This window comes from Camelina sativa, chromosome 19 (genome assembly GCF_030686135.1).
Source record: "Camelina sativa cultivar CO46 ecotype springtype chromosome 19, ASM3068613v1".
Taxonomy (NCBI): domain Eukaryota; kingdom Viridiplantae; phylum Streptophyta; class Magnoliopsida; order Brassicales; family Brassicaceae; genus Camelina; species Camelina sativa.
The window spans coordinates 4,172,576-4,186,167 of record NC_141898.1 but is presented as its reverse complement, the minus strand read 5'-3'; the positions used below and the strand labels follow the sequence as shown (position 1 = coordinate 4,186,167).

General features: G+C 36.1%; 3 protein-coding genes across 8 annotated transcripts; all 3 read left to right on the top strand.

The window, feature by feature from the left end:
- Nucleotide 1: 1 nt before the first annotated feature.
- On the top strand, nt 2-7,232 carry GYRB1 (DNA gyrase subunit B). The gene is made up of 21 exons (XM_010488326.2): nt 2-212; nt 589-730; nt 845-925; nt 1,012-1,125; nt 1,343-1,399; nt 1,945-2,046; nt 2,384-2,534; nt 2,627-2,703; nt 2,821-2,931; nt 3,270-3,340; nt 3,609-3,750; nt 4,163-4,261; nt 4,375-4,503; nt 4,719-4,833; nt 5,084-5,151; nt 5,682-5,795; nt 5,869-5,985; nt 6,075-6,128; nt 6,222-6,327; nt 6,561-6,691; nt 6,786-7,232. Exons 1-21 carry the CDS (start codon nt 73-75, stop codon nt 6,852-6,854), a joined length of 2,190 nt encoding a protein of 729 aa, XP_010486628.1. The 5' UTR covers nt 2-72; the 3' UTR covers nt 6,855-7,232.
- A 332-nt stretch (nt 7,233-7,564) lies between these two features.
- On the top strand, nt 7,565-9,654 carry LOC104764732 (Reticulon family protein). Its single transcript, XM_010488325.3, has 6 exons — nt 7,565-7,923; nt 8,187-8,368; nt 8,451-8,631; nt 8,734-8,875; nt 9,070-9,139; nt 9,241-9,654. Exons 2-6 carry the CDS (start codon nt 8,191-8,193, stop codon nt 9,408-9,410), a joined length of 741 nt encoding a protein of 246 aa, XP_010486627.1. The 5' UTR covers nt 7,565-7,923; nt 8,187-8,190; the 3' UTR covers nt 9,411-9,654.
- A 505-nt stretch (nt 9,655-10,159) lies between these two features.
- Nucleotides 10,160-13,562, top strand: LOC104764731 (histidine-tRNA ligase). 6 transcript variants are annotated; one of them, XM_010488323.3, is made up of 8 exons: nt 10,160-10,311; nt 10,700-10,788; nt 11,121-11,226; nt 11,615-11,797; nt 12,270-12,755; nt 12,916-13,002; nt 13,109-13,184; nt 13,284-13,562. In XM_010488323.3, exons 2-7 carry the CDS (start codon nt 10,741-10,743, stop codon nt 13,171-13,173), a joined length of 975 nt encoding a protein of 324 aa, XP_010486625.1. In that variant the 5' UTR covers nt 10,160-10,311; nt 10,700-10,740; the 3' UTR covers nt 13,174-13,184; nt 13,284-13,562. The 6 variants fall into 6 exon arrangements, with proteins under 6 accessions (XP_010486625.1, XP_087358119.1, XP_019096165.1 ...); XM_087501993.1 differs by having other exon boundaries at nt 10,165-10,311; nt 10,680-10,788; XM_019240620.2 differs by having other exon boundaries at nt 10,232-10,311; nt 11,425-11,797.
- The last annotated feature ends 30 nt before the right edge of the window (nt 13,563-13,592 follow it).

Below are 13,592 nucleotides of genomic sequence, written 5' to 3'. Positions count from 1 at the left end.
CGAGATGAAGACCCGTAAAACTGGTTTGAAGCAGAAGAAAACATCTCTCTGTCTGTCACCATCAACTCTTCCATGGCTCTTGTTCAGAGACCACACTCTTATCTTCACCGTTATTTTCGTCTCATGGCTTCTCGTCCCCGTCTCTTCTCTTACTCTCTATATCCTTCACTTCACCGTCACTCCTCATCTCTCACTTCTTCTTCAACACCCAGGTTTAAGCTCCCTGTCCTCTTTTTCACCTTTTCCGTTTTTGATTTCCGGGTAAAATTGGCGGTTTAATGAAGATAAGTACCACCGCAAAACTTGCTTCAGATGCTAAAAATCACGCCTTTACGCGATTCCTGAAACTGGGAATTTATGTTATACTCTTAAAAAGTGAAAGTCAATTGCTTTCTTTAGCTCCTTCCAAAAAGTTTTGCGTATTTGGTCACTTTCAGGACTTTAGTTCACTGAGTGTTACATTTAGCTATGGTTTCTCAGAAAGTCGTATTCTTGTGTATGTAGACTTTCTCGATTCTAGTTGATTAGGTGAAGATTGTATAACTACTATTTTACTCGGTATTTATATAAATCCTCATTTGGTTTCAGGATAAAGTTTCAGTTAGTCAATGTTTTTAGTCAAAGACTTGTACAAAGAAATGCAGTCTCACCTAAGAGTTTTATGTCATCGACCATGGAGTCTCCCCAAGAGAGCTCTACCTCTAAGGATTATAGTTCCGAGCACATCCAAGTAATTCCTCTAAAGATTGTTTTCATTTTCAGATGAACTGCTGTGTTTATTCGTACTATGAATCTTTTAGTTTCACTTTTTTTATTGTATCTCAAACTCTCTATGGTACGTTAGGTGTTGGAAGGCTTAGACCCTGTCAGAAAAAGACCTGGAATGTATATTGGTAGCACCGGATCTCGTGGTTTGCACCATCTGGTATATGCTTTTTTCTTTGAACTTTCTTGGTCTTGACAGGCTCATATCAACTGGTTATATCCTTCTCCATACATGTTGTTTCTTAGGTTTATGAGATCCTTGACAACGCAATTGACGAGGCCCAAGCTGGTTTTGCTTCAAAGATCGATGTCGTTTTACATTCAGATGATTCAGTTAGCATTTCAGACAATGGACGTGGGGTATGTAATTTGTTCCACTTACTCATCCTCGCATATATTTGTAACTGGAAACATGGATATAGTTTTTTTTTATGCTGGGATGCCAGAGAAAGGTTAAGTGGCACCCAATAAACAGTATACGTTCATGCCCTATTTTATTCATTTACGGTTGTTTATTTCTCATATAGTTTTCTTTCATCCCTGAAGTCAAATCTGTTTTATAAACGCTTTTTTGCAGATACCTACAGATTTGCATCCTGCAACGAGAAAATCTGCTTTGGAGACTGTCCTTACGGTACTGCTGCTTTGCAGAAATTTTTTTTCTCTCTCGCTCATACTTATAAATGAATTTAGATCACTCTGAGATTTAACGGTTAACTGGGAACAGCATAAACATATACTCTTTGGTAATTTATACTTCGTGCTAACTTATTTTCCAATCTAGTATAATAAAGACCTGGTAAATGATAAATATGTTTAACCCTACCAAGAAGGCCTCGTATTTTAATGACCATATATCAATGCTTTGAAGTTTATTCTATGGTTGTTAGTTTAAGTACATAACAAAGATATTCACAAGAGATGGAAATTTATCCTTTAACTTACCCATTCCTAAGCAATTTAGTCCATTTATTGTTATGTATGATCTGCTAGTTTTCTTTTAATGAATTATTAGCTCTTTACAGGCAGATGATTGTAGTTTTTAACTGTTGGAAACCCGGGTGTCTATAGTGTATGGAGCTGTCTATGTTTTTCTTAATGCAGAAGCACTCGTATTTTTGTTTTATTATCCTTATTTATGGTCAAGCAGTTAATCAGTAGTGCTTTTTATTTGTGCAGGTCTTACATGCAGGGGGTAAGTTTGGTGGCAAGAGCAGCGGGTACAGCGTGTCTGGTGGATTACATGGTGTAGGTTTATCGGTTGTGAATGCTTTGTCAGAGGTGAGTTCTAACCGTTAGTACATCGATTTGTTTTCCATTCTGCTAAATTGAAATTCCTCTCTGTCTCAGTGGCTCTGTGCCCTTTTTTTTACTGGTTTGTAAATAGTTGTATGATAATTGGATCCTGCGCGTTAGATCTTATTTGCTAGGTTATTGCAAATCCTTTATTGTGTGTGAAAGGTAATCTAATGTCCAAACCTAATATTATATGAGAAAGATCTTGGAATGGTTGCTTACTGAGTGTTGGGGCTATCAATTTCAGATACTTCCACCATAAGACACTTTTATATTTGGATAATATGCATACCACTAATTAAGGAGCTCCCACTATTCACAGGCATTGGAGGTTATTGTTCGCAGAGATGGGATGGAGTTTCAGCAGAAGTATTCTCGTGGGAAGCCCATAACAACACTTACATGTCATGTCCTCCCACCAGAGTCAAGGGAGACTCAAGGGACATGCATCCGGTTTTGGCCTGACAAAGAAGGTTTTGCCTGTATTCCGTACTTATCTATTGTACCCTCCCAAAGATAGGATTTGATGACTAACTTTTCTTTTCTGCAACAAACTGATTTTCAGTATTCACAACTGCAATCCAATTCGACCATAACACTATTGCTGGTCGAATTAGGGAGCTTGCGTTTCTAAATCCAAAGGTATAGGCAGCCATGTTCGTGAAGCATCTTAACCTGCTCGTTTATCAGTTCTTATTTAGCAGAAGCTAATGTTGTACTGTTCCTTTGTCACAATCTAAAAGTCCATATTGAATGCAGGTTACAATTTCTCTAAAAAAAGAGGATGATGATCCAGAAAGGGACTTGTATAGTGAATACTTCTATGCTGGAGGGTTAACTGAATATGTTAGCTGGTTAAATACTGATAAGGTGAGACGTGTACTGTGGATCCCTTGTTATAGTTGTATAAAGTCTCAAATATTTGCCAATTGGTGAAGCTAGACTTAAAATGTGGCAATTTAAATTGAAATGGGCTTTGTGAAACAAAATGCAATGAGGATGGTACCAATACTTTTCTCTCTCAACTTACTTGGTGGTAAGATATGGTGCCCTGTTCTTTATTCTTTAGGGCTCAATTTAGCATCAGTATGAGACCTGTGTCGACTTAGTCCCTATTAAGTTAGCTCTTATGCATTTAGATCTCTGGTATTAGGTCATCCTTGTTACTTGTCCTCCTAAACATATTAATTTACAGCTCTTTTGTTCAGAAACCGCTTCATGATGTGCTGGGTTTCCGGAAAGAGATAAATGGCGCCATCGTTGACGTTGCACTTCAGTGGTAATTTACTTTTCCTTCTAGATACGTCTTCTAATATCTGCTTATATGATGAACAGATTATTAATTGGTTGCATTTACGGTAAAATCACAAAATTGAACATTTAGGCTGAATGGTTTACTCTATCTAAATTGGATGGAAAAATGTTGTTGTACTGTATGCAGAGTTGATGATTGTATATACTGCCGTTCTTCTGGACGAGAATGCCTTTATCATGGTAGCTATCCAGAATTTAGATGATCTAAATATATAATCTCGTTATTGTACCAGGTGCTCAGATGCCTATTCCGATACGATGCTGGGATACGCGAATAGTATTCGGACCGTTGATGGTGGGACACATATAGAAGGTGTGAAGGCTTCATTAACAAGAACTCTAAATTCCCTTGCAAAAAAGTTAAAGGTTATCAAGGTGTGATACCGTTTACCAATTGCGTTTTTCCAACTTTTTATATTTCCACTCTTAGAGGTTTAGAGCCTTTTTCTCCTTCACTTTCCCTCCTTTTTCATGAAAACTGCAAATGCTAATTGCTGTTAGTTGGTCATTATTATGGTTGAAAGAGTCTTCTGAGTGATGTAAGTCAATGATAAAATTATTTATTCTTCTCCATAGACTGAGACTAAATTTGAATACTTGTACATATGCACTTATTGGACATGCTTTAACGCTTCATGGTCCATGAAAAATGTACTTAACATGACTGAACTGTGATATATGCCAGTTATAGAGGTTGCTTTTGCTTACATTTAATCATTTATCTTGACCAGTTCTGACAAGGTTCCTAACTCATTATGTAAGTTATTGTTGTTGGTTGTGTATTCAGGAAAAGGATATTAGCTTAAGTGGGGAACATGTTAGGGAGGGATTGACCTGCATTGTCTCAGTCAAGGTTCCTAATCCTGAGTTTGAAGGTCAAACAAAGGTACTTAAGAGTATAACGATATGCTCACGCTCTTTTTTGGCAACAATCTCTGGTCAGCAGGCTCTAACTTTTCTTGGATTCTGTTGCTCATATTAAATTTTTGTGTCCCAAAGACAAGACTAGGAAATCCAGAGGTGAGAAAAATTGTTGACCAATCAGTCCAGGAGTACCTCACGGAGTACTTGGAATTGCATCCAGATGTACTTGAAAGCATTATTTCCAAATCCTTGAATGCTTACAAGGTGCGTCAATGATATACCGGCTCATACTTCCACACCTTCACGTACACACATGCTACTCAAACACTCAAATATGTGTTTTATCCTTTGAGGATCCTTTTTTTTTTGATATCTGTGATTATTGTATTCTCTGATTGAGAATGTGAATCCAGTGTGTCTAGTTACAAATTTCAACCAAATGACCATTAGTTTTCCTTGTTGACTCTTTTTCTTATTAGGCTGCTCTGGCTGCTAAGAGGGCTAGGGAATTGGTGAGATCAAAAAGCGTTCTGAAGTCATCTTCACTTCCTGGGAAACTTGCAGATTGCTCATCTACAGATCCTGCAGAATCTGGTATGCCTTAGTATGAAAGTACCTTTTCTTAGGAAATCAGAACATGAGTTCAGTCTGATGAATTTAAAGTATCAAGTATATGACAATACAGCGTATGAAGTGTGAAAAAATTGATCTTCTTAGACCCAAAGTGAAAAGATGGGAAAGGACACAAGAGGCTGTCGTTATATATATACTGTTTAATAGCTTTTAACACTTGTAAGCTTTGAAATTTAGTCAGTTTATTGACATTTATTTCCTATGCTACCAGAGATTTTCATTGTTGAAGGAGATTCTGCTGGTGGCAGCGCGAAACAGGGTCGTGACAGGCGTTTCCAGGTAAGATAAATCGTTCTACTTGAGTGTATCACTAAACAAGAATCGAGGATGGGTAGAAAGAAATCTTTTGTTCTGTAGCTATAGCTGATATCCAAGCAAATAATATTCATTCTGCCCTACTTGATGCTTGAGATAGTGAATATTCTCTCCATGTTTAAGTTGAGCCGGTGTAGCTTTGAGTGGTAAAAACATGAAAAGTTTATTGCTAATAAAATTCTGGTAGGCTTCTTTTTAGTGCGCAACAGTAAGAGTCTAAGAGTCTTCTTTTTACCATCAAAAAGAAATAATTGGGTCTCTGAGTAGTATCAACAGAATATGAAAGTAAGGATGCAATCCAAACTATAGATGAATAAGGCTGATTTGGGATAGTGTGTCGCTTGCAAATTTAGAGAATCACTCATAGGTCGACATAGCATCATATGAGTTGTGCCATTATATTTTTGATGAAAGCTAAAGTATATAGGAGTGTGGAAATAGTGGGTTCTGCTTCTATTTTGTTAGTATGTAACACTGTATTTCGATCTGTGCAGGCGATTCTTCCTTTGAGAGGTAAAATTTTGAATATTGAGAGAAAGGATGAAGCAGCCATGTATAAGAACGAAGAAATTCAAAATCTGATTCTTGGCCTTGGTCTTGGAGTCAAGGTAATATATCCTTTTTCATATCTTTTTTGTTGGAATGTTCGGAAAACTAAGTTTGACGTAAAACGTAATTCAGGGAGAAGATTTTAACAAGGAGAATCTACGTTACCATAAAATTATCATACTAACAGATGCAGATGTTGATGGTGCACATATCCGGACTCTTCTGTTGACCTTTTTCTTCAGATATCAGGTATTGATTTCATTGAATAAGACATTAGTTAAAGTAGCCTTAGATTGCTGATTGACTTATGTGAAATTAATGAAATGTAATTTCTACAGAGAGCCTTGTTTGACGCGGGTTGCATATATGTTGGTGTTCCACCTCTTTTCAAGGTAAGCTCTTATCATTTATTATCTTTTGCAGTTTTGTGCTTCAGATTTATGTAAAGTTTTGCTAAAAGCTAGTCTCTCTTTGAAAACGATCAGGTTGAGAGGGGGAAACAGGCGCACTATTGCTACGATGATGCAGCTCTTAAAAAAATCACCGCATCGTTCCCTGGAAACGCATCCTACAACATTCAGAGGTTCAAAGGTAATGACAGAGAGAAACCTAGTTTTGTGGTCTTATGAGTTCTCACATCATGAATGTGTTATTTGGAAAGGATAAATAACTGTGAGAAGTTGAATTTATAGTAATTGTTATGGGTTAGCTATTATGATACTCTTGAGTGTGTGCATAATGAAATCTAGGTTAGTCACATTAATTGGATTCTAGTAGACGCAACAGTATTGTTCTGTAATGGTCCTTTCTTTCTGCATCTGCAGGTTTGGGTGAGATGATGCCTGCGCAGTTATGGGAAACAACAATGAATCCAGATACAAGGATATTGAAGCAACTAGTTATTGAGGACGCAGCAGAAACGAATATGGTCTTCTCATCACTTATGGGTGCTCGGGTAAGCCAATGAATTACTAGTCTCAGACTCGTACTAAAAGACAATGAAAATGGCAAAACTCGTGCTGCAATGTTGTGTTCTGTGCCTGTTTTAGGTCGACGTCCGGAAGGAACTCATCAAAAGCGCTGCGACAAGGATGAATCTGGAGAATCTGGACATATAACACAGCTTATTTGCTTCAGCTAGATACAAACAACAACAAAGAGAAAAGTCTGGTAAAGTGCAAAAGTGCAAAGGGAGCTTTAAGAGTCATTATATTAAAGATTAAAATCATATGCAGGCTGGCAAATAGGAATTTGTTCAGCCTCTGGCCTATAATAGGATGAAGACAAAAACAATTGTTAGGATTTGCATTCAATAGTCAAAATTTAGCACTTCACGAAGCACTTGGTGAACCGTTTCTTTCTCTTGGAATTATATGTTTCTAGAGACTAGAGAAAGTTGCATCCAATAGGTACTTTGCCAACTTCGAATTCGCATTGCTGAAAATCATGCATGGCATTGGCCGCCATCAATAAAATTACAGCTCCAAAAGTAAAAATCTAGTACTCGTTTTTGTAAAATCTTTGAGATGTATTGGTTTTTGCATTGCATTTTATCTTTTGACGTGTAGTAGTATTAATTTCTTGTAAATTTTCCTTAAAAAAACATCTCATACCATTTATGCTGCATTAAAAACTTTGACTTTACAGTGGTTTATACATCTCGTAAAACACTGAATCCCTTGAGTAAACTCGGCCATCAACAAAAGGCTCATACTGTATGTATACACAAAAACCATAAGCTCGAGAAATCCCTTAAAACTTATTCAAAATCAAATTATCCCAATGGATGGGAAGAAGTTAAAACTAAGGATTACAAGAAAGATAAGAAGGTAGTAATATTTTTGTCATCGTTGTTTCTTCTTATTTTCCCGGTGATAAAATTGAAAAAATGATTGCTTGTGTGTTGAGAGAGTCCCTAATTTTTGCCATGAGCTGCACGTGGGAAGACCACAAGTCCTATCTACTACACTAGACTCCAAACTTTGCCCACGACGTTACGAAACTATTCAATTTCTCAATAATAATTCCACACAACCAATCCCATCGCTTGCTTTTCACTTCCACCCTTTCATCTTTCTCTTTGTTATTCATCTTTGAGAATCTTAATAGAAAAAAAAGGCAACTTTTTTTTGTGTGAGATTCATATAGAACATCAAACAAGCTTTTCTTCTTCTCCAATTCCTCCAGGTTTACTCTTTTTACTCATCTTCATCTTTATACTTCAATTCTGGTTAAGATCTAAGTTTTTTTTATTTATATCATTGTAATTATCACCAACCAAATTTGATTACTTTGAAGGGGTTTTGGGTTTAGGGTGTGAAGAAATGATCAAAAGATTCGATTTTTTTTTTTAATTACTATTGTTATATGAAGTCAACTTTGGGTCTGCTTGAGTTTCGAACAAATTGAGAATTTTTTATAAGCTCAGACTTTTTCGATTTGTGTTTCAGAATCATGCCTGAGAAGAACATTGTAGAGGACGTTATTGACGATTTGGTTGATAACTTCACGGAGAGAGTTCAGAAGAACAAACATACTTCTTTCTTCGAACAAGAAGATTCCGTCAGTTCTCATTTCAACCGTTTGTTTGGGCGCCAGGAGCCAATCCATCGCGTCTTAGGCGGTGGCAAATGTAAGCATTCCATATTTACAAAATTGTGATATTTGTTTTTCTTTGTGTTTTGAGTCTTGAGAGAGAGAGATGATTTTTTCAGCTGCTGATGTGTTGTTATGGAGGAACAAGAAGATCTCTGCAAGTTTTCTGATGGGAGCTACTGCAATTTGGGTGCTTTTCGAATGGATCAATTTCCATTTTCTATCTCTCGTTTGCTATGCCCTCTTGCTTGGTATGATTGCTCAATTCGTTTGGTGTAATGCCTCAGGGTTCCTAAACCGGTAATTTTGGGTTCTTTCTTGAAGTCTTGTTGTCACTATATTCTTGGTTCCTTGGTGATTGCAATCTTACATAATAATGTCCTTTCATGGTCTCAAAAACAGCTCACAGTCTAGAGTGCCTCGCCTTGTTCTTCCAAAGGATTTCTTTGCTGAAGTTGGTGTGGCCATTGGAACAGAAGTGAACCGTGGTTTGTTGTTTCTTCAAGACTTGGCTTGTAAAGGGAATTTGAAACAGTTCCTCATGGTGCGTACTGTAGTTTTTGCTTCCACTTCATTTTCCGCGTTTTCTTGTTTTCATAACAAAAAAAAAGAGAATCATTCCATCTTACTTTATCTTCTTGGAGATGCATAATGTTAATCTGCATAATGTATTAGCACATTTGGCTAATCTGTTCTAAGATAATGGTCATACAACTTTAATCAATCTTTATTTTGCAGGCTGTAATCGGACTATGGGTAGCGGCAATGGTCGGGAGCTGCTGCAATTTCCTAACAGTTTTGTATATCGGTGAGTAGTTAGTTCTTCGTACTAGTGCCTCCTATTTCAAGATTGGAAGTTGAGTTTACAAGACCTTTTTTTTTTTTTTTTTTTTGGTCTGTGGTGAAAAGGGTTTGTTGGGGCACACACAATGCCGGTTCTGTATGAGAGGTACGAAGACGAAGTCGATGGTTTTATGGATTCACTGATCATGAAGTTTCATAGTCATTACAAGAAGCTAGATTCTGGTTTCCTCAGTAGGATCCCAAGTGGAAGGTTCGGGTTAAAGAAGCGTGAATAAATCCCAATTCAAAAGCTTCTTTATGGTTATTAACCATTGGTTAGAACAATGGATTATGGTTTGCTAAATGAATGTTCATTCTTGTAGATTTGTGTATTGAATCTCTATTTTTTTTTTTTTTTTTTAATTTTAAGTTTCTTCTTGCTTAGATGTCTCAAAGACGAAAATAAAAGAACCATCAGTTTAAAGTTTAAAGGGTGTTATAGGATTCTAATTTATAATAAAAATTGAAATTTTAACAAAATCATCAAAAGTAAATGAGTGAATTTTTTTAAAACATTGTTGTATTTTTGTGATAATTTTCTGTGACTTTCCTAGATTCTTTTGTTTTGTTTTAATTGAATAAAACAAAAAAATTAATGATTTTATAAAAGTCTCAATTCAATAACCCAAAAATTTGTTAAGATTTTAATTGATTTTTTAGAAATCATAAACTAATAATAATAATAAACTTAAGCAGATTTTAACAAAATTTTGATCTAATAACAACAAATTCTACATAACATTTAAATTTTTTAAAACTCTATTCTAATATTAAACTAATAACCCCACCAAAACTGTTAACAATTTTATCATTGACTGAAAAGAAAAGAAAAAAAAAAAGATTGAGAGAGAGAGAGAGGGGGCAACAAGAAGATCAGATAACTCTATTGTTTGGGATCCACCATTGTTAAGTATTATACACGTGTCAGCTTCCTGAGCTTCGAAACAAAAATGGTAAATTATTATACTACTAAAAGAATATACATAAATTAAAAATAAAGAAGTAAATCAAAGAAAAATGGAAAAAAAAAAAAAAAGGAGTAAAGAAATGATCCACCACGATCGACCAACAAAGTGAGAGAGGGTTATTACGTTCATCTCTCTCTTTTCTCCCGAATCTTCTTCTCTGATTAAAAAGGTGCTCTCTCTCTCTCTCTCTCTATCTTCTGGTCTTCAATTATTTGTTTTTGCGTATCCAAATTTTTGTTCTTTTGATCGTTTTGATGTTTCTTTTTCTTTTTTTGATATATGATTTGATCCGGTTAGAAATCGAATCCAAGTGTTAGGCTTTACTTTTGGGGTTTTCTCAATTTGTTTTTAGCTTCTTATTTGTGTTGGCTGATTTATTTCGTATTTCTGCTTCTCTGTTTTTCGGTTTTGGTTTTCGATCGATAAAGATTTGATTTTTATCTTCATGCCTCTGTGGGTAAATTTGCGATTCTTTTTTTTGTTTATTCTGATGGTTTTTATGGTTTTGTATCCCTCTTCATTACATATTACTTATAGAGACTGCTTCTTCCTGACAGGAATAAGGTCGGTCTGGTTGGTTTACAAAAAAGTCTCTGAGATGTCAAGTGGAACAGTGAGAAGGGTTTCACGTCAAGATATTCAACTGGTAAATATTAAAGATGAAGGATCTTGTTAAGTTATTTGTAGTTGTGAACCGCAATCTCAATTTTTTGTCCTTTAGTTAATAGGTCAAACCTGTAGTTAGATCCATTTCTTCCTTAAGAACCTTCATATAGATTGCATATCCAGATGGTTTATGTTATAAATTGCATATATTGTTGAATATGCTATGAAGAGCTTGAAAGCTATTAGTGAATGCCTTTGCTTTCATTGTGTGAATCTGCTAATAATGAAATTTAATTCTTCCTCTTCCAACTGGCATGTCAAACCTTTAAGCTCTAGAAAACTTACTTTTGGCCTGTTGTTATGCCGTTTCAGGTTCAAAACCTCATAGAACGATGCCTCCAACTTTACATGAATCAGAAAGAAGTTGTGGATACTTTACTGGAGCAGGCTAAAATCGAGCCTGGATTCACAGAACTAGGTAGCCAATTCAAGTAATCTGTTTTTTCACATAAATTAGCATGTGATTGTGTAATCCTTGTTCATTGATGGTTCTACTTTGAATTTAAAAGGTGTTAATATGTTTGCTTGCCAGTTTAGGACATCCTTAGCGAAAATCATGTGTGAATGATTTTGTTGTTGCTTAAAACTGAAATTTTATGTATTTTTTTGGTTCAAGGGTCACCTAGTATTGGTCAGAACCGAGTTACTAACTGCTTAGATATGAGAATTCCTAAGAAGCAGAAAAAGGGCCGAAAACAATATTACATAACAAAAGCATGAGTATGGATGATAAAATGGAGATTGTCCCCCTACTGCAGGGTTGACCAAAAAATTTATGCTAGGATGGTTTCCTTTTTGGTTTACAGTTTGGCAGAAGCTTGAAGAAGAGAATCGGGAATTTTTCAAGGCTTACTATCTTAGGCTAATGGTTAAGCACCAGATAATGGAATTCAATAAGTTGCTTGAGCAGCAGGTTCACCACATGCGTCAGATTCATCCAACTGGGGTTGCTTCCGTCCAAAATACAAATGGTTCTCATCTTCAATCAAGTAAGATTCGTTTGGAGTGAGATGGATTTTAATTATTGCATTTTAGGGGCCTCTTTATCACTTGTATAATTATGCTATGAATTGTTGGTCAATTGTTGTAGAAAACAGTCCTCATATGCCTTGTCTTGTTTTCTTGCTTCCACTTGCTGCCTTAGTTCCACTCTAGGTGATTTCTTTGTAGAAGTACATCTTCAAATTCTTCATGAACTTGCTTCTAAGATGAAATTTAAACTCAGTAGTAGGTAATTACGTCTCTTAGAATGAATGAAGATATGTCTGTCAGTAACACGTCTTACCTCACTCTTCCTTCCATGACATTTTAGATTAGTCATTCTTTCAAGTCACAGCTAACAACTGATGAATAGTATTTTCTCTCTCTCTTCACTGTGATTACTTATTTTGTTATACTGTGCTTGAAATTGGAGGGAGGTTATGAGTATCAAATAGCTAACCTATGTAATTTTCTTAACAGTGAATCAGAAACAATTACGCTATCCCTCTGAGCACACTGATCAATCTTTGAAGTCTGATAATGCACATCATCCTATGGCTTCTAGTCTGTCTAATGCGTACCTCAATGGCTCTTCAACACTCAATACAAATGTGCCCTCTTCTATAAACATATCAACCCATGCTAGGCGAGTCGATGCTTCTCCAAATATGCTCTCATCGCAGACCACAAACATGCCTATGATGCAAGGAATGAATGGCGGAATGATCAAGTCTGAGACTGCCTTTACAAACCCTGCTTCATACATGTATGGTGGTGAACGGAATGCCCTCGAAGGACATCCGACAGTTGGAGATGCGTCGCTTCCTAATTTCAGTAACGAGTCAAACAACCAACCCCTTAGTGATCCGCTTCTTGATGCAGAAGCTTCTACTTTTGGGTTCTTAGGCCAAATCCCTCGGAACTTCAGCCTCTCTGATTTGACAGCTGATTTTTCCCAGAGCTCAGGTCTTTATCCATCTCATATACCCCTTTCTTTCTCTTTGTTCTTACATTAGCATGCATATAGAAGCAAGTAGTTATTTGTGGTTTTCTATAGTACAAGAGCCAGCGAACAGCTACTATGATTTGTTCTTTTTGTAACCATAAGTTTTCATGTTGATTTCAGATATTTTGGAGAGCTACGATAGATCACCCTTCCTTGTACCGAATGCTGAAAACTTTCTGGACTCCCGTGAAAGGGGAGAATATCAAGGTGAGAGAATATCAAAACACAAAACACTACTCGCTGTTTTAGAAAAAGTAGAAGTACTGAGGCAAAAAAGAAAAGAAGTGATAATGGTAACTGTGTGTTTTTACAGGAGACAACAAGAGATTGGATACCATATCTGAAGGCTTCAGTTACGATAACATCGGGAGCGAGTAGTTAGGTAACAGGTAAGAACAATGCTCATTTGCCTCAGTATCAGGTAGTGCTTTTTGAATGTGCAGATCTAACATCAGCATCATCATCTTTGGTTTCTGAAAACTATGCAGGTTTTGCTTTATAATTTACTCATAACGTAGGACACGTACGTTTGTGTACAAAAGATTCAGCTTGTGATGTTTTTCCTTGCAAAGACTATTTGGTGGTGGGTGTATAAAAAGGGCTTTCCATTAACATTTTTACTACTCTAGACTGAAGTTAGTAATAAGAGTAAGAAGATCAAGTAGTATTCAGTGTGTGATTTTGTCGCTTTTCTCTTGTGTTTTAGTTAACTTTTTACTTTGTGACAAATGTTAATGTTTATTTATTTGATACAAGTGTTTTGGATATTGTTTGTGAAGAAGGCTAAGGATAGAGTC

Bases quoted from the DNA above. Each gene is read 5' to 3' on its own strand.
- GYRB1 (XM_010488326.2), top strand. From the start codon at position 73: ATGGCTCTTGTTCAGAGACCACACTCTTATCTTCACCGTTATTTTCGT. The intron at 213-588 runs GTTTAAGCTCCC...ATTTGGTTTCAG, and splicing joins ACTTCTTCTTCAACACCCAG to GATAAAGTTTCAGTTAGTCA. The intron at 6,692-6,785 runs GTAAGCCAATGA...TGCCTGTTTTAG, and splicing joins CATCACTTATGGGTGCTCGG to GTCGACGTCCGGAAGGAACT.
- LOC104764732 (XM_010488325.3), top strand. From the start codon at position 8,191: ATGCCTGAGAAGAACATTGTAGAGGACGTTATTGACGATTTGGTTGAT. The intron at 8,369-8,450 runs GTAAGCATTCCA...TGATTTTTTCAG, and splicing joins CGTCTTAGGCGGTGGCAAAT to CTGCTGATGTGTTGTTATGG. The intron at 9,140-9,240 runs GTGAGTAGTTAG...TGTGGTGAAAAG, and splicing joins CCTAACAGTTTTGTATATCG to GGTTTGTTGGGGCACACACA.
- LOC104764731 (XM_087501992.1), top strand. From the start codon at position 10,588: ATGCCTCTGTGGGTAAATTTGCGATTCTTTTTTTTGTTTATTCTGATG. The intron at 11,798-12,269 runs GTAAGATTCGTT...TTTTCTTAACAG, and splicing joins TGGTTCTCATCTTCAATCAA to TGAATCAGAAACAATTACGC. The intron at 13,003-13,108 runs GTGAGAGAATAT...GTGTTTTTACAG, and splicing joins TGAAAGGGGAGAATATCAAG to GAGACAACAAGAGATTGGAT.